Below are 17,166 nucleotides of genomic sequence, written 5' to 3' on the forward strand. Positions count from 1 at the left end.
GGGAGCCTCAGGCGCCCAGCCTGGCGGAGTCTTCCTTTCCCGCGGGCCACCGCCTGCCCGCCGGCAGCTTCTGTGCCAGGGCTGGGCGGGACCCCTGACAGCGTGTGCTCGAGAGCCGGCTCCCAGCAGAGGGAGAAAAGTCATTGTCCTCTCAGCCTCTTAACCTGTAAAACGCCTGGAGATGAATTGCTCTTTGGGGTGAATTTCTGTTCTGCAAAGGTGGCAGAGTTCGAAAATAGAAGCATTTGCCTACCTTAGCACACGCCCACCCTCCTGCACCCGGAATCGAGCGGTGGATTGAGTGGGAGTTGAGTGACGCTCTTGTTGCCTGTCGTTCAGCGGGGTGCAAGTGCCCAGGCTTGGGGTTCTGGAGCAGAGGAGTCAGGGCTCAGCCAGCTGGGCTCTGGTGGCGGGGTATAGCAGGGCCTCGTGTTGGGGTGCAGGCCCAGAGAGCCTGGACTCCCCTCTCTGATGTCTGCATCCGTGTGAACAGACAGCAGCTGCCACCTTGACCCCGGCCCCCCCCCCGGCCGCCGGGGGTGCCTCGTGTACCTGCCCCCAGGCCTCCCGCAGCCCCTTGGTTCCACCTACAGCAAGGTGAGGGGGCCCAGGAAGATGTTCCCTGTGCAGCCCTTGCTGTTCTGATGGGATGAATGTGGTCCCTCATCTCTCCATCTCTCACGTTCAGAGCACTGAGTCAACCCCCCGCCACCGCCATTGTCAATTGAAAAACAGCACATATGTGTATCTGAGTGGGTGGTGGGAACTGGCTGTAAAGGGAGTGAGAGTGGGCGGGTCCCCCATCTACTGCAGGCTCTCTCGGCTCCTTTCGTGCGGCCCCTACAACGGGAGGGGGCTCCGGGTGGGCTCTGCCCCCCAACTCCAGTGCACAAGTGCCTTCAAACTGGCTTCCAGACCCGCCGTGTGGCACCCTGGGGATTTTGTTAAATGTGGGCACGGCGCCTCTCTGCCCGTGCAGTGGTGGCGTTCTGGCAGCATTGGCACTGCTTTATAGGGAGGAACAAAGCCTGGGCCACCGCGGCCCTAGGGCTCTCCCCACCAGGCTGTAGCTAACATCTCCCTTGTCCCCCGCAAGGCACCCTAGGCCCCTCAGAGGGACGAGGCAGGCCAGCACACAGGGCTGATTCAGCAGAGTGTGTTGCAGGCGCAAATCAAAGAACAAATATGATTTTTCTAAAAGCAGAGCTGTGAGACCTGCCAGTCTGCATTATTTTAGTTGCGAAGACTGATTTGTGATTTGTAAATTCGTTTATATGTCATGTACCCCCTCCCCGTTTTTGCTGCAGAACTAAAGTAGCCCCTGTCAGGTTTCTCATGAATGTCTTAGGAGCTTTTCGTGGAAACCTTGAAAATTGTATTTTTCAGTCCAAAGGATATTTGTCTTTTGAGGACCCCGAAAGTGTGGCTGCTTTTCTTCTTCTCTCCTTTTCCTTCTGACAGTGCGAAGACCCCACATCCAGTGGGCTCCTCACCCTTGACTGCCCCAGGCACCTCACAGAGAATGAAAAGCGCATCAGTTCAGGGGGCACCTGGTGGATAATAGTAAATATTTGTTCAGCTTTTCTCAACAATTCAGAACCAAACCTCATCCTGTTCCCTTCAATGCATTAAGCAGATTTTTCTTAAAATTCGGTAAATATTTTTAGTGGAAAATCTCAAGGCTGTGATGGTGGGGACCTCAGATTTTATCTGCCGGCGCTGTGCTGCTTGGCACGGCTTTGATCTGCCGGGCTTGCCTTCTCCTCGCGTGTGCATCAGCCAGAGCGAGTGGGGCTGGTGTCTGCAGGACTCCTCGCTAGCAAGCCACTTGGGTGGCCCTATGGGTCACGTCCTGAGAAATTAGCTCTCCTCGCTCGCCCGCCCCATCCCGCCATAGGGGGATGTGTGTTTTTCACGTGTGTTGGTGAAAAGCGATCTTCTTCAGTAAAAAGTTCCCAAGTGATTATGGATGTAAAAGGTTGTGCTCCGGACAGCCTGCTTTCTCTCTCCCCCCAGTTAAGCTTTTTTGGTGGGTTTAAGGGGGCAGGAAGGGAGGAGCCAAGGTGACAAGGAGTGCCTCCTCCCAGCCACAGCTCTCCTGTGTAGTATGACTCTCAGAAGCCTGGTGGTTGTGTAGGTGTCCCCTATAGTATAGGACGAGTGACAGTTGTGTAGGCGTCCCCTGTAGTATAGGACGAGTGACAGTTGTGTAGGCGTCCCCTGTAGTATAGGACGAGTGACAGTTGTGTAGCCGTCCCCTGTAGTATAGGACGAGTGACAGTTGTGTAGGCATCCCCTGTAGTGTAGGAAGAGTGACAGTTCTGTAGGCGTCCCCTGTAGTGTAGGACGAGTGACAGTTGTGTAGGCGTCCCCTGTAGTGTAGGACGAGTGACAGTTGTGTAGGCATCCCCTGTAGTGTAGGACGAGTGACCGTTGTGTAGGCGTCCCCTGTAGTGTAGGACGAGTGACAGTTGTGTGGACGTCCCGTGTTGCAACGAATGGCAGTTTGGGAACGTCCTGTGTTGTGTAGGGTAGTAGCTCAGGTGGGGCAGCTGTCCTGACCACAAACCTTTGTTTTTTATTTTTGTGTTTTGTTGTTTTTGTATTTAAGTCTCATCTACAGAACTGCATTTTCCAACTGCAGCCCACAATCTTATAAATAGAACGCAGCAAGTATCTGGTTGGGATGAAAACATACACTCAGACTCATGTCTATTTTTGATATTTTCATTCATCCGATTTATTGAGACCCTCCCAAGTCACCCAAACCTCTTACTTTTCTTCTAAGTAAAGAATTTCAAGCAAGAGAACCTGTCTTCTTTCAGTGTTCACATTTGTATGTTGAGGGGGATTTGTGTTCCATCATTCTCTCCACTCGCCGCCGCTGCAGGGACCCTCCCGGCAGAGAGCTTCCCGAGAGGCGAGGAGGGAGGGTTGGCGCGGGCTTCACCACTGCTGGGTTGCCGGGGGCCTGGCCTCGGAAAGTTCAGAAGTAGGAGAATAAAAGACATTGCTACCAGGGTGGGGCCGGCCACCGAGGTTTTTTTTAACAGCACACACCGTGGTAAACCATTGGGTTCATATTGTTTTTGCTCAAGGCCGTCCTGTGTGCGGTTTCGGTGCACCGCTGGGGTAGCTGCTGAAACTGCTGCGGTTTGAAATAAGCCTTATTCTGTCCTATCCTCAACCTTGCGTTCCTCCCCCTGGCCACGAAGACTCCTCTGAGTGACGGAGAGTCTCTCTGGGGGTCGTGGCAGCAGCTTCCAGCCCCCAGGGGCTCTTCATTTGGTTGTCTGCAGTCACAGCCTCCCCTACGCTCGAGGCTCCCGTCCCTGGGCAGGTGTCTAGCAATGACAGGCCAGGTATCATCCTGGTTAGCTTTATACCAAAATTAAAAAAAAAAAAAAGTGATCTGTGCCCTCTTCACTGAAACACGCCCCAGTCAAGCTCTTTCCTTACTCGCAGTACCCGGAGCCATGGAAAGGCATAAAGCCGGGCAGCCGACTTTGCTCAGGGGGCACGGAGGCAGATCGAGTTACTTTGTCCCGTTTGAGATGAGCAACACCTCAGAAAATCGGAAAAAAAAAAACAATTAGGGAGTTAGCAGAAGTGGTTACGTAAAAGCAGGAACTAGCCCCAGAATGTTTTAAAAGTGCAGCTGCTAAAAATAAACGGGGGCGCAGAGTGGGAAGTTTGGACCGAGGGCAGCCAGGGCGAGGGTTTCTTTGTAAAAAGCCTCTGCTCGTGAGCATCGTGTCAGGCCGATCCGGGGACGCCACCGATTTCACACGTGCCCGGTCCGATAACTCAGCCTCTGTGCCCGAGCACAAAAACAGATGACCGAGAAAAAACCGTTTGTTTTTCTCCCCACCCCCCCACGCCCCCGAAAACAGGAGCAGTTGATGTGCCCTGGTTTCATATTAACACAGTCATGATTTCTAAATAACAACGGTTTCGGCAGCAGAGCAAAACCAGGCCCGGGCTGTGCTTGACGTGATTGCCAGTTCTCATCTCCCCGATCATCTCTTTGCTTGTCGGAAACCTCAACTTGACATTCTAGCCGGCTGGATTCTTAACTGCCCCCCACTCCCCGCCAAAAACTGATTTAAAAAAAAAAAAATCCCCCAAAGCAGGGGAGGAAGGTCTTCTTAATTGAAAAGGGAAAAAAAAGAAAAGCGCAGAAGTGGGCGATGATGTATTTATTTGAACATTTGGACTGTTGTGGTCGCTCTCAGGGCCTGGCTGGGGTCGACTGACCCACTTATCCCGGCTCAGATGTCTGCCCTTTGTGAGCAGCTCCTGCAAGAAATGCTCCAGGAAATCAAGCAGCCGTCCGCCCTGGACTTGCTGCTGGAACCAGGGGCTGCTCTGGGCCCTGGGCTTTTCAGCCTGTCCCTGGCAACCCTTACTTTTTCTTGGATTTGGATTTTGCTATTTGGTCCATTATTTTAGTTTCTGATTTTAAAAAATTAGCCCGAGAGTGCACCGATGAATATTTGTTGCCCTTTCTTGCAAAGGAGGGAAGCCAGATGCCTATATATCCCTTCCTGGCTCATCAGTGGGGTTCCCCCAAAGGCCTCAGGCCCCTCAGGATGGCCCCGTGGAGCCTGGGTGGTGGCACCAGGAAGAGGGGGCTGCTATTACTGGCACCTGCAGTGTGCTGAGCCTCGCCTACGTGGAGCTGACCCTCAGGTGTGCTGGAGGCTAGCCCAAGAAGCCTGCGGGGGTGGAGTGAGCCCTGGAGAAGGGTCTTCCAGGGGAAGGGCAAGGCTGTGCCAGGGTGGGGGGAGACTGGCTGGGCTGGACAGTGCAGGGCGGTCAGCATGGTGGAAGTCGCTAGTTGCTATGGGAAGGAGGCCGCGGTGGCCAGGCTGCAGGGACTGTGCCCGCTGAGGTCAGTGCCCCTTCCCTCAGTGTCCCCATCCCTCAGGACCGCGTCTCCCAGGGTGCCCCTGCCAGAGGCACACATTATACCGGCTCAGTTCGCAGGTTAGGACCCGTCACCCTGGGCCCAGAGAAGGCTGCAGGTGTTTCAGGGGCCCCCCCGAGCATAGTTCACTCGGGAGCATGTCTGTCCGTCCACGATCAAGCCCCGGTGATGCCACGGCTTGGGGTTTGGAGAGCGAGGCGGGGTCTGCGTCTTGGCGCACCCTGCAGGGGGACTCTTCTGTGGTGGGTGTGGAGCACGCCTGGGGCGTGGTGCTGCTCCACCGTGCCGAAGGAGGTTGCACGGAGGGACTGAGGAAGCAGGATGGTGGCGGCCGGTGCAGGCAACTCAGCAGTTCAAGGAGAGGACACTGTTGCCCAGGGGCTGCACGTGCCCACCACGCTGCGCATGGGACATACAAGCGGCTCTGTCAGAGCAGAGAGCTGCAGTCGGGGGTCCTCGGTTTCCTAGTGGGGAGCATAGGGGCAAGCTGTCCTGACCTCTAGGGATTGGAGCTGCGCCGGCCTGGCCTGGCATGGGCAGACCAGTAACGCCTGATTTACGAAAGCAGGCAGCGCATCCCAGGCCAAGCCCGGCTCCGGCAGCCGTGCACAGCCGGTGCTCTATTACCCTGTGTGAGTGTGCTAGGGCCGCCGTAACAAATACCACAGACTGGGTGGCTTAGACAGCCGAAGCTGATCGTCTCACAGGTCTGGAGGCTGCAAGTCCGAGATCAAGGTGTAGGCAGGGTTGGTTTCTCCTGAGGCCTCTCTGCTTGGCTTGTAGACGGCGTCCTCCCCCCGTGTCTTTCCATGGTCTCCCCTCTGTGCATGTCTGTGTCCGACTCTCCTCTGCTTCCAAGATCACCAGTCATATTGGATTAGGGCCCACTCATAGGAGCTCATTCTAATTTAATTACTTCTGCAAAGATCCCGTGTCCAAAGACAGTCATATTCCGAGGTACTGGGGGAGACGACCTGAACATAGTGAATCGGCGGGGGGCGGCGGGGGGGAACCAGTTCAGCCCATCACAACCCCATTTCATGGATAAGGAAACTGAGGCTGAGAGAGCAAGGCTGAGTGGGGTGGTGGCCGTGCTCCGCACCGTCTTCCAGGGGCCCACACTCCACTCCCTGCCCAGGGCCGAGCTGGGAGGGCTGAACACAGGCATAGGGAGACAGCGGGTCACAGGCGTTTGAGGTGGAGGTGCCATCTGGGCAGAGGGACTGTCTGGGTTGGGGGGTCCTGGGGGGGGAGGGAGGTGCCGCTCAGGCCCTGGAGGGCTGTCGGGGGATGAGGTTGGGAAGGGTTTCGTGTGGGCTGTAGGGCCTTCTGGATTCGCCACAGCGGATGCAGGGGCCCAAGGCAGGGCCGGGCGTGGTGGAGCTTGCATGTTAGAAAGCTCCATTCAACAGAGGGGTCTAAGCAGCGGGCCCTGCCCTAGGCAGCAGGGACACAGCCGAGGACAGCAGGGCCCTCACCCTCGTGGAGCTCACGTTCTCTTGGGAAAGAGAAAATCACAGCAAGTGACATAATAACGACGGAGCATGACGAGGGCTGCAGAGGCATCTGAGCCAGAAGTGGGGAGGGCGGCCTCTGTGTGTGCGGCACCCACACGAGGAAGAGCGTTCCAGCCTGGGCAGCAGCAAGCGCAGAGGACTGCGCTGGGCAGGGCCAGGATGGCCGAGGCCGGGGTGTGTATTCCCAGGGCAGCGGGGAGAGCTCGGCAGTGTCGGGTCAGCTCTGCGTTAAAAGGCCACCTTGCTGGGCGCGGATGGCCCATGGGGCGAGAAGCTGAGAGGGTGAGCAGCCAGTGGCTGTTGCAGGGTTGGTTCCCAGGGACCCGGGAGAGGTGAGGACCACTTGCCTGGGGTGGTGGTGCAGCCATGTGGACCAGAGCACCCTGCCTCACGCCCACCCTCCCTCCTGCCCAGGGTGCCCCTGGGCTCCGCCTGGCTGCCCACTGCTCACAGCTGCACAGCCTGGAGTTGACAAGCTGCCGGGCAGGTCTTGCCCGACCCCTCCCGCCAGAGCTGCACGCTCGCTTCTGAAGAGAGGGGAAGGGGTCCGCAGCAACATGGCAGTGCTCTCCTGTCGCTGTGGTGCCGGGCCCGGGAGGCCTTGGCTCACGCATCGGCTTGACCCTTGGACCAGGGAGTAGGCTGGTTGTGTAAGCTGGCCTTCGGGGAGGCATTTCTTCAAGGCCGGCACCCAGATCGCCCTGCTCTCTGAAGCCCAGGGGCTGAGGTCCAGGAGGGAGAGGAGGAGGCGGGATAGCTGACAGCAGGGAGAACGTCTCAGGGAGGGGCATTTGTTGCTGGGGGGTGGTGGGCAGCCTGAGGTCTGTGGCTCTGTCACAAATAGGAGAGAAGGGACCAGAGGTAGAGAACTCAGCCTGCACAGAAGATGGGTCGTGGGGATCAGCCCCAGGACTTCACCCTGAGAAGCAGTTACCCTGGGGGAGAGAGACCCTAATTCCTGCTGTGCCGCGGGGTGGACTTGGCACCGCCCTTCTGGGGAAGGGCCCACCCAGGGGCTTTGTCGGAGGCTCACCTGGCTTATTGGGCCTCAGGGCTGACTGAACTGATTCGTGGCCACAGGGAGAGGTGGACCGATGTCGCAGGCTACAGCCTCCTCCCCACCCTCCCTTCTTGGTCGGGGTGCATCATGTCGGAGCCTGGGCCAGGCAGTGTGACAGGGAAGGTCAGGCTGCAGCAGGCACACCTTCTGACCCACGGCTCCACCTCCAGAAGCGTCTCCTATAAATAAACACACGTGCGTGGTGCTGCTGCTCGTGACAGTGAGAGCCTGCAAAGGCCAGGGGTCAGCAGAGGGGCCCCATCAGGCCACAGGCAAGGGCATAGAGGTGCTCTGCTCTGACCGCAGGAAGCAACAGAGGGCTGGGTGCAGGGCTGCCTGTGTCTCAGAGTCCTGGGCAAGCCTCGGGAAGTTGAGACTCTCGGTTTCCTTGAACACGCAAAAAGAAACCAGCAGCAGCTCTGACGGGAGGGGGCGGCCTGGGGCCTCTGTGTTCAGCTGTCGGTGGGGGCATCCATGCACTGGCATCACCCGCCCACCCAGAAGTCCCGATTCAGGTGGGCTGGGGCGTGGGGATTTTAACCAGTGCTTCTGGTGGGTTGGCGCCCGTCTCTTCTCCGTGGGCTCTCCCAGTGGCGGGACCGCGTCACTGGTGACTCGAATTTCTCATGCATGGGTGAAGCTGACAGAGACGGGGTGGCATTTGTACGGCCACCCAGCTGCTGCATCGAGTGACAAGTAAATAAACTTGCGTGTCCAGAGGGGCCTCAGGCCAGGCTCTCACAGGCCCCACACACACTGAGCCTTGCTCGCGCAGGCACTGCGGTGCCGGATGCTGGGTGGCCTGGAGTGGGGCGCAGCCCCGAGGAGAACGCTGTGCACCAGTCACCCGGTCTGACCCGTACCTCTTCGTTCCCACTTCCCAGACAGGAAACTGAGGCCAGCTGGGGCTGAGGGGTTGGTCCTCATCTGGGTCTCAGAACTAAAGGTGACAGAGGCTGGAGTCGTTAGGGACACCTTGGGGCCGTCAGAAATGTGGCCTGGGAAGCAGCGTCAGAGAGGGTGGTTTTGAAGCTGGGCATGGAGATGGACGTGCGGGCAGGTGGGGTGGCAGAGGAGAGCTACAGGGGTCAGCTATAGCTCAGGGCCAGGGGCATTCTCAGGATGTGCAGCTGGATGTCCAAGGTCTTCTGTGGAATGTGACCCTCGGCTTTTGGGTTCTTTTTGCACATTACTTTGAAATTACAAGAGTAAACATAGGCAGCTCAGTTAACAAATCAGAATCATGTTAAGTATTCTCGAGCCTCTAGCCCGGGCTTGGACACAGAGCTGCCAAATTGAACGTCCCACCCCCTGGGTACCCCAGTACCCTGGGCAGCTGTTGGGCAAATGAATGGCATCAGGCAGGAACCTGGCCTGCAAAACCGGCAGATCCCTGAGGCTCATCATGTGGGTTCCCCCCCACTCTTGCCAAGCAGGCCTGGAGAAGGGTCTGGTTCCTAGCGGATTGTTCTGACATATTGGCAGGATTTGTTGGGAGAAGCCACCCGTCCTCAGGCCACACCCCCCAAGCATGGCCTCACAGCCTCATTTCCCTCCAATTCTAAACACCTCTCTCCCGCGTCCCCGTGGAGATCTGCCTTGCCGGGACCGGGGCATCCCAGAGCCACCCTCTTGGCAAGAGCCCAGAAAGGCCCAAAGCCTGCCCCTTGGAGCCAAAGGGACAGAAGCGGGAGCTGGAAACGAATTTAAACCCAGGACGGCAGAGTGGGTTTGTCTGGTGAGCTGCCTCCGGACCCTCACGACTAACACAGCTAACTCTACACACACCACGTTGTGAAACTAATCGCCCTGTTTAGTTGCAAGTAATCCGCTCCCCCTTTTTTTTTTAATTGTTGGAAGCTTGCAGTGTATTTTTCTGCTCAGCCATGACTTTTTAAAAACAATGTGATAGTAAATGTGTTGCCACGCTAAAATGAATCACTTTGAAACACGCCTGCATGTGAGCTTTTTAAAGATGATGTAAATTTTAGCTGCGGTGGGAGGGGAGGGGAGGGGGTCATCTGAAGTGGTTTTCTTGTAACGCCCACAAACCATTAAGCCTCCGGGATAAATGGAGAGGAAAGCCAAGAGCCACGCAGATTCCCCGGGGTCCGTCCCACAAGCGGCATTCCAGCTCTTTCCAGAGAGGGATAGGGTTTCCCAGGGAGCTGGTACCCGGCTCTTCAGTCAGGACTCTGTTCTGTCCGTGGTCAGTAACTTGTATTTCTTTTTTTTCTCCCTTTTTTTTTTTTTTTTCTCCTAAACTTTCCAGGTAAAAGTACACCCGTAAGCCAGCTTGGTTCTGCAGACTTTCCCGAGCCCCCCGATCCGTTCCAGCCACTCGGGGCTGACAGCAGTGACCCGTTCCAAAATAAAAAGGGGTTTGGGGACCCGTTTAGTGGAAAAGATCCATTTGCTCCCTCCTCTTCAGCTAAACCTTCTAAAGCCTCCTCCTTGGGCTTTGCAGACTTCACCTCTGTAAGTTAAGTTCTCCGCCTCCGCGCCATTCCCTCCCCTCCCTCCGCTTGCAGCTTCTTTGGGGTTATTTTTTGTGTGTGTCTCTTTTGAATGGCAAACCTCCTCCTGGCTCAAGTCTCCCGGTACCTCACACCATCACCCGTGTTATTTATTCTGTACTGCTGCTTTCTGTAAGAAAAACGGTTTCTCAATAAAAAAAAAGAGCTCTGGTTTGGATACTCTGTGATAAGGGCACGTTTTCTTCCAGCAGGGTGGCCCAGTATGCCTGTTTTTCTGTCCTTCACGGTAGACTCTTTGTATTAGTTCTGTTGCCCAGAGCCTGTTGTGTTCATTGATTTTTTTGGAAGCCACGACATCAGACGCTTCTGAAGTACGAAAACAAGACTGCTAAAGTTACATTCGGGTCTTGCTGTCCTCAAAAAAGTCTTTGTGGGGGAGTTCTGATGGTCCTGCCCAGTGCATTTTGGGCAGCAAGTGCGAATTGAAGGACCCAGCCGGATCACATGAAGGGAAAGCAAGTTTGATTTTTTAAAACTTTTATTTCAATTACCAGCTACAATGAAAACTGAAATGCAACCTAGAACAGCCACTCTGAATCCCCTTCCTTTTGCAGGGAAAAAAACCAAAAAACCAAAACAAAAACTCAGAAAGCCATTAGCAGAGTTAAGTGCCTTTTCCGAAGCTAATCCAGGGATTTTGAAAGTCTGGCTTTGTGTCTTGGTGTGGAAAAAGATTCCAGATCGTAAAACGCTGTCACATTAGAGTGTTTTCAGTACCCAGAGATCTTGTTCTCAGAGAGCTTCAGACGTTGTCTTCCCAGAATCAGTTTCACTGTCTGTTGCGGCACCTGTGTTTTTTAAAAGGTTTTCTTCACTCGATTTTGCAAAGTACCCTGTTTCCTTGTTCGTTGTGAGATGTATTGTTTATAGATGCTTCCACTCCTAGAATATCCGTCTTAAAGCATGCTCTGCCATATCAGTGCCCAGTGAGCACCCAGTTCCTTTCAGAATCACCTCGCGCACAGCTATGCCGTGGCTTATTGAAATCGCCCAAGACGCCTACACGTTCCTGGCTCTTGGCGACCTGTAAATATTTTATGACTGCAGTTAGCTGGGTTTTGTTGACAGCGAGTGCACACTGCGGATATATACAAATGGCAACATTGTTAATAAAAGCCAGAAACAAAACCGGCTTTATCTACAGTTTCTTAGATAGCACTGCCTTTATTTTTCAATGGAACAACTGTGAAACGCTGATGAAAAAAATAGAGGTATTCATGCACGACTCAGGTACTCTAGGGTAGGGCGGAAGGGTAAGTGGATTTGAATGGCAATTGGAAGAAATGACTGTTCTCTCTCTGAAATGCACAGTTCTGTTTCCTGTGCCCACCTCCCCCCCCATAGCTGGTTTTTGGAAAACTTTTTTTTTTTAAACCCCCAAGATTTCAAGTTATCATTTGACACATCATTTCTGGTCATTTCCAGCACAGTTGTTAACATTGATTAAACACCCCTGGGATTTAATCACCCTCAACTCCAGGCAAGGAATTGGATTCTGCCCAGTTGGCAGCCCTGCTGTTTTACGTTTAAAATCACCTTTCCCGCTTCAGACGCCCCAGTCTTTCCAGGGGAAATCACCTGACTGGGAGATTCAGCCCACTCTAATGGGATGGGATGCGTGGGAGGCGGGACACCTAACTGGTTTGGTTTTTCCCCTCAGTCATACCGTGGTCCAAAACATGGTCAAAAGTGTCCCACCTCCAGGGACTCAGGATGTCCTTGCGTTTTCATGGCGTCCGGGGGCTCAGTCCATTGGCCGGTGGTTTCTGTGTTCACTGGACCGCAAAGATATATGCCAACTCAAGGCCAAAGTTGGTTCCTCTGGTTTGTGTACTTCAGCTTCCCTGAGTAAATGCAGAGAGGTCTCTAACTGCCCAGCAGCCTGGCAGCGTGACTCTTTCAGATTGGATGTTCTAAGCGTGCCATCAGGACATGTTGTTACCCATGCAAAAGCAGCTTGGTCCGTGTCGGAGTTCAGGGACGCCAGTGTCACAAGTGTACTCAGTCCTGCCCCCCTTGGCGCCCCAGCTCTGCCACTCTGGAACCGTCTGATTTACAAGCCCCCAGTTTCCATCAGTGGGTTACTTGTGCTTGTAGCGGCTCACAGGAAATCTCTCCGGTATTTCTTTTAAAACAAGCCTTTCTGTCTTAGGCGAATGTGTTTACTAGGAAGTAGTATTTAGAGGTGAGCAAAACAGTGCTTTCTTTCGGGAAGTCTGCATTAAGAGCAGAGCAAATATCAGACGGGATCAGTCACGCTTTGCGTCGTCAAAGAAGTCGGATGCATTTGCGATAGCAGGATAAGCGAGTTAATGGGAAGTGGCTAGAAGTGTCCCCACGCATGGTGGTGGCAGACGGGTGCACATGTCGATCCCTGGGGAGGAAGGGTGCCAGTGCTTCACGTGCAGAGGCCTCTGAACCTCGGATTTCGGTGGAGGGGCCGCCGAAATCAAACCGCTTAGAGTCCGTCAGGCCCCGGCGCGGGAGGTGTCTCGGAAGAGCAGAATGCTCGTGCCCAGCCGGGTCTCGGTTCCTCGACGGCACAAGAGTGAAGCAGAAATCGGAGCTTGCCGTTTACCGAGCAGCTCCTGCACCCGCAGGCGGTCCAGATTCGCGCCGGCGTGTAACGCATCCAGGTCAGAGGACAAGAGCGCGGCCCGGTCAAGGTATCTCCACCGGGGCCGGGGGAAGGATTTTCTGCTGCTCCGAGACACAGAGGGAGCCACAGAGAAGCCCCTTCCTCCAGTAGCCCTCAGACATCACAGCCCGTTGTGCTCCTCAAGTGCGAGCAGACCACGTGCCTGCTGCGAGGCTCCATCCTGGAGCCTAAGCTGGCCTCAAACCAGTCCACTCTGAAGGCATCTAGAACGTTCCTGTCAGCACGTTTACTTTGAACACACAGACTCCTTGAGCAGGAGACACCCGGGCTGAGCAGGCACCGTGGCGTGGGCCCAGCCTGCCCGTCCCTGGCCATGTGACCTCAGCCAATCCCTTGACCCCTCCGGGCCTTGGTTCTCAGCTTCGGTGTGGACCACCCCGGTCATTACTTGTCGGCCCCTACCCGCCCCCTCCTCTGAGCTGGCAAGGGCGAGGTCGCTGTCAGCCCAGCTGTCCCCTCCCGCTGCTGTCAGCACCGCAGAGTCATTCCCATCAGCATTTGTTGTTTTTTCCTTGTTTTTCTCCTGAAGAGGTGTTGAAAAATTCCCCAAAGAATACGGTGGGGCGGCAGGGGGAGGCGGTGGAGTGGGGAGGGCGATGATCTGTGACCAGTGGTGGAAACACGAGGGGCGGGGACTGGCTTTCAGGAGTCCAACTTGGAGACCCGTCAGCCCTCTGAGCATTTTTCTGGGCTGTTTCTCTAGAAAACGGGGACCAGCCTTTGTTCCCGGGGATGGCCCCTCTTCGTGCTGACCCTCACCTGCCCCTGTCTGACTCCCCAGGCGGGGGGAGAGAGGCCTCCCGGGCTGTCCTGCTTCCTCCTTCTCCTCCTCGGGGCCACATCCAGCTCCAAAGCGGCCTCCCCCAACCCAGCCCTTCCCTGCCCCAGTCCCCGCTGTCTGGCCCTGCCTCACCCGCACACTGGCTGTCAGGTCATGAAACATTCAGAAACTGCCAGCCCCATCTCCCCGTTCGCTTGCCCAGGGAGCCTCCTCAGGAGAATCTTAGCTCCTTTCTGGGGCCTGTAAGCCCCTCGAGGTCCAGCCCCTTCCACCCTGTGCTCTGTTCTGGCAGCACCAAGTTTGGGCACTTGGCGCCCAACAGCTGGCACCTCACTGGGGATGGTGCCCAGACCTCCAGGGCCTGTCCTGTGCCCTCAACTCTGCAGTTACAGCTGACCACTGCCATCCCCACTGCCCCCCCGCCAACCAGGGGGAAAGTCCAGAGTCCCGAGGGCCCAGGCTCTGCAGCCACCTGCACCTCCACCCCCAGGCCTCAGTGTTCCCAGCTGTCAGCCCACCTCCTGGGTTGCCAATCAGACTGTGTGTGTGTGAAGAAGTAGCCGTGAATTCCTGTCTCTGTTCCTTCCGCGGGGCTCCTGGTGGGTCTGCCGGGGGCCTCCACAATAGCCTCTCTCAGGCAGGGATTGTCTGTAGGTCTGTTTGTTCCCGAGGGGCGCCGGGCCCCTCTTTACCTTTGGTGTGTCATCCAGTGCTTAGCAGAGAGCCAGCCAGAGTCAGTGCACGGGAGAGAGACACTGATCCAGGCAGGCCAGGGGTCCGAATGGGCTGCAGCTCTGCTCGGGGCCAGTGGTGCTGGAGACAAGAGTACAGCGACCGGGGGCCTCGGGGGGTCGGGGACCCCCGCCAGGGGAAGAGCGTGTGAGGTCTGGCTTTGCTTTTCTTTCCATAGAGCTAAGGTACCCCAAATGGTTTGAATTCGCCCATCTCGGGATCAAAACGGTTTCTTCCCTTGTTTTAAAAAACTATTTTTTAAAACGTTGAACCTTTCGGAAAAGGACCCCAAGAATAAAAAACTCCTGGACCAGATGGCGGTGTAAATGCCAGGGCTCCCATAAACGTCCAAGTACAAGGTGGCTCTGAGCGTCTCCCAGAGCTCCTGGGACCGCGGCTGAGACGGAGATGCTGCGTTTCAGGACCTCATCATCTCGCTTGGCCTCAAGGCCCCTTTACGCGTTTTGAGACTCAGAGATCTGTTTGAACCGGAACTCTCCAGCCCCAGCGCCTCTCACCCGGGCATCAAGGCCCGTCGAGGCCCAGGCTCCGCGGGGTTCGCTGTCCCAACTCCTTGGGGTTCCACTGACTCTGCTCCCCAGCTGCTTCCAGAGACGCCCCTGCCGTCCCCCAGGAAGAGGCCCCGCGGAGCTTCTCCCTCACACCCCGTGAAGCCTCCTCGGGGTGCTGTTGGGGGGGGAGTCCCTGGAAGTCTCTCAGTGTCCCCGATATCACGCCTGGCTTCCGCCTGCTTCAGGTCCCTGCAGGGACGGGACGGCTGGTTTCTCTGGTGGCAGTGAAGGTCAGACTCAGCCCCATGTCTCAGTGCATTGACCCCTTCCGGACTGGGGGTCAGGACTGGGGCGTGCGCGTCCCCTCCCCCTCCCCAACCAAGACAAGGGCTTCCGGCGTTTCCTGGTCTTCACCTGCACACCGGGCACCTATCCCGCACACCCCCCAGCACTGCGTTTCCCCGCACACGCCCGTCCACCCACGACAGGCCTCCGCATCCTCGCCCACCAGCACGCCCCCACCCCTCCCCGCCCCAGCCAGCCGGCAGCCAGCTCCGGGGCGCCGTGTAACCCACCCTCCATTTTTCCTTCGCAGTTTGGCAATGAGGAGCAGCAGCTGGCGTGGGCCAAGCGGGAGAGCGAGAAGGCGGAGCAGGAGAGGCTGGCGCGGCTGCGGCGGCAGGAGCAGGAAGACCTGGAGCTGGCCATCGCGCTCAGCAAGGCTGACATGCCCGCCGCCTAGGCGCCGCCCCGTGCTTGCGCCCGCTGGCAGAACGGCCGCGGGGCGGGCTTGCGACAGGCAAGGACTCGGAGGTCCCTATAGACACACACTCGGTCTCGGCGGTCCCCGCTTCACGTTGCGACATGTCACAGCCACTGTTATGTCAAGGACTCGCTGGTCGGAGGGCCTCGGGCTCTGGGTGGCTCACCCAGGGCCAGGAAACACAGCTCAACCCAGTGCGGGAGGCCCGAGGAGACGCCCAAGGATCCACCTCTCCGCTGTGACATCCCCGTCTCCCTCCCGGAACCAGCAGGACGGGCAGAGGAAAGCGCCTGTCTCCTGCCTTTCATCCCCTGCTCACAGCTGGGCAAGTACCAGCGGGTGGGGCGCAGCCCACCCCGTCGCCTCCCCGACCTCCCTCTGAGACAGACACCCCGGTGATGTATGCATTCATTGTATAAAAATTAAGTTTGAATGATTAATATAAAATATTTTAATACAAAACACATGAATCCTTTTTTTTTTTTCTCTCTTTTCCACTTAAACGTTGTTTTCCTTGCATTAACGTTCACACGTGATGTCACATGAGGCAGACCGGGCAGAGGTGGAAGACCAGGTCGAACGTTCCCCGTTAAATCCTAAGTGTTTGAACAGAGAAAGCCAGTTTTGGAAGTCTTCCAGGGTCACCCTGTCCCTTGGGATGCAGCGCGCTTCTGAAATGGTGGGCTGTGTCCTCACTGCGACTAGGGCAGCTGGCCCTTTGTCCCAGCAGTGCAGTTTGAAACGAGATTCCCGCCCACAGTTAACTGGGGCCTCGTCTAGTCTGCACGAGGGGTGAGGCCATCAGGGTGGTCTCCCCACCAGGAACCCGTATTCAGAGTCGGCACATGGGGAGAGCTTTCCACCAGGATGCAGCTGAATTCCCCTAGAACCTTCTGGAAGCTTGGACATAACTGTTGGGGCGACCTCAGGAGTTGATGAGGATATTGCAGATTTGCCCCCTGCTTTGCTTCTCACGTCCCCAGGGAGACGAGACAGCCCCGGCCAACTTCTCTTGGGTAAAGATGATCAAAACTTGTGAGTCTGAGTGGCCTGAGTACCGAGAAATGCAGTAGAGAACCTCTGACCTTAAAACCATGCAGGAAGGGGGCGAGACACCATTGCCAGGACTTAATTATTTATTTTTTATTTATTTACTTTTGGTTGCGTTGGGTCTTCATTGCTGCACGCGGGCTTTCTCTAGTTGCGGCCAGGGGGGGCCACTCTTCGTTGCGGTGCGCGGGCCTTTCATTGCGGGGGCTTCTCTTGTTGCGGAGCACGGGCTCTAGGCACACGGGCTTCAGTAGTTGTGGCGCATGGGTTCACTAGTTGTGGCTCGCGGGCTCTAGAGCACAGGCTCAGTAGTTGTGCACGGGCTTAGTTGCTCCATGGCATGTGGGATCTTCCCGGACCAGGGCTTGAACCCATGTCCCCTGCACTGGCAGGCAGATTCTGAAGCACTGTGCCACCAGGGAAGTCCCCAGTTGCCAGGACTTAAAGAGGTCCAGAATGTTCCACATCAGAAGGAGCCTTTACTGGAAATGGCAGGGCACGCACAGGCCCTGTTTCTAGGTATCTGTAGCTCTGATACCTAGAAACCCTTCTCTTGAAAAGTTCCTTTTCAGTGTGTGTTCTGGGTCTCTGGGTCCCAGTCTTACCTTCTCCCCTTCCTTCCCCA

At 56.2% G+C, this 17,166-nt stretch overlaps 1 protein-coding gene across 23 annotated transcripts in view; it reads left to right on the top strand.

Annotated features, from left to right (window-relative positions):
* The window catches only part of EPS15L1 (epidermal growth factor receptor pathway substrate 15 like 1), a 103,327-nt gene extending 87,374 nt beyond the window's left edge, over positions 1-15,953 (top strand). For 10 of the 23 annotated variants that reach the window (XM_082381303.1, XM_082381314.1, XM_082381319.1 and 7 more), the window contains 2 exons: positions 9,780-9,985; positions 15,324-15,953. In XM_082381303.1, the coding sequence (XP_082237429.1) occupies positions 9,780-9,985; positions 15,324-15,470 (353 nt within the window). In that variant the 3' untranslated portion in view covers positions 15,471-15,953. The other 13 variants (XM_082381325.1, XM_082381304.1, XM_082381316.1 and 10 more) reach the window with 8 other exon arrangements.
* Positions 15,954-17,166: the final 1,213 nt, after the last annotated feature.

Source organism: Balaenoptera borealis, assembly GCF_965194805.1.
Source record: "Balaenoptera borealis genome assembly, chromosome: 2".
In the NCBI taxonomy this organism is placed as follows: domain Eukaryota; kingdom Metazoa; phylum Chordata; class Mammalia; order Artiodactyla; family Balaenopteridae; genus Balaenoptera; species Balaenoptera borealis.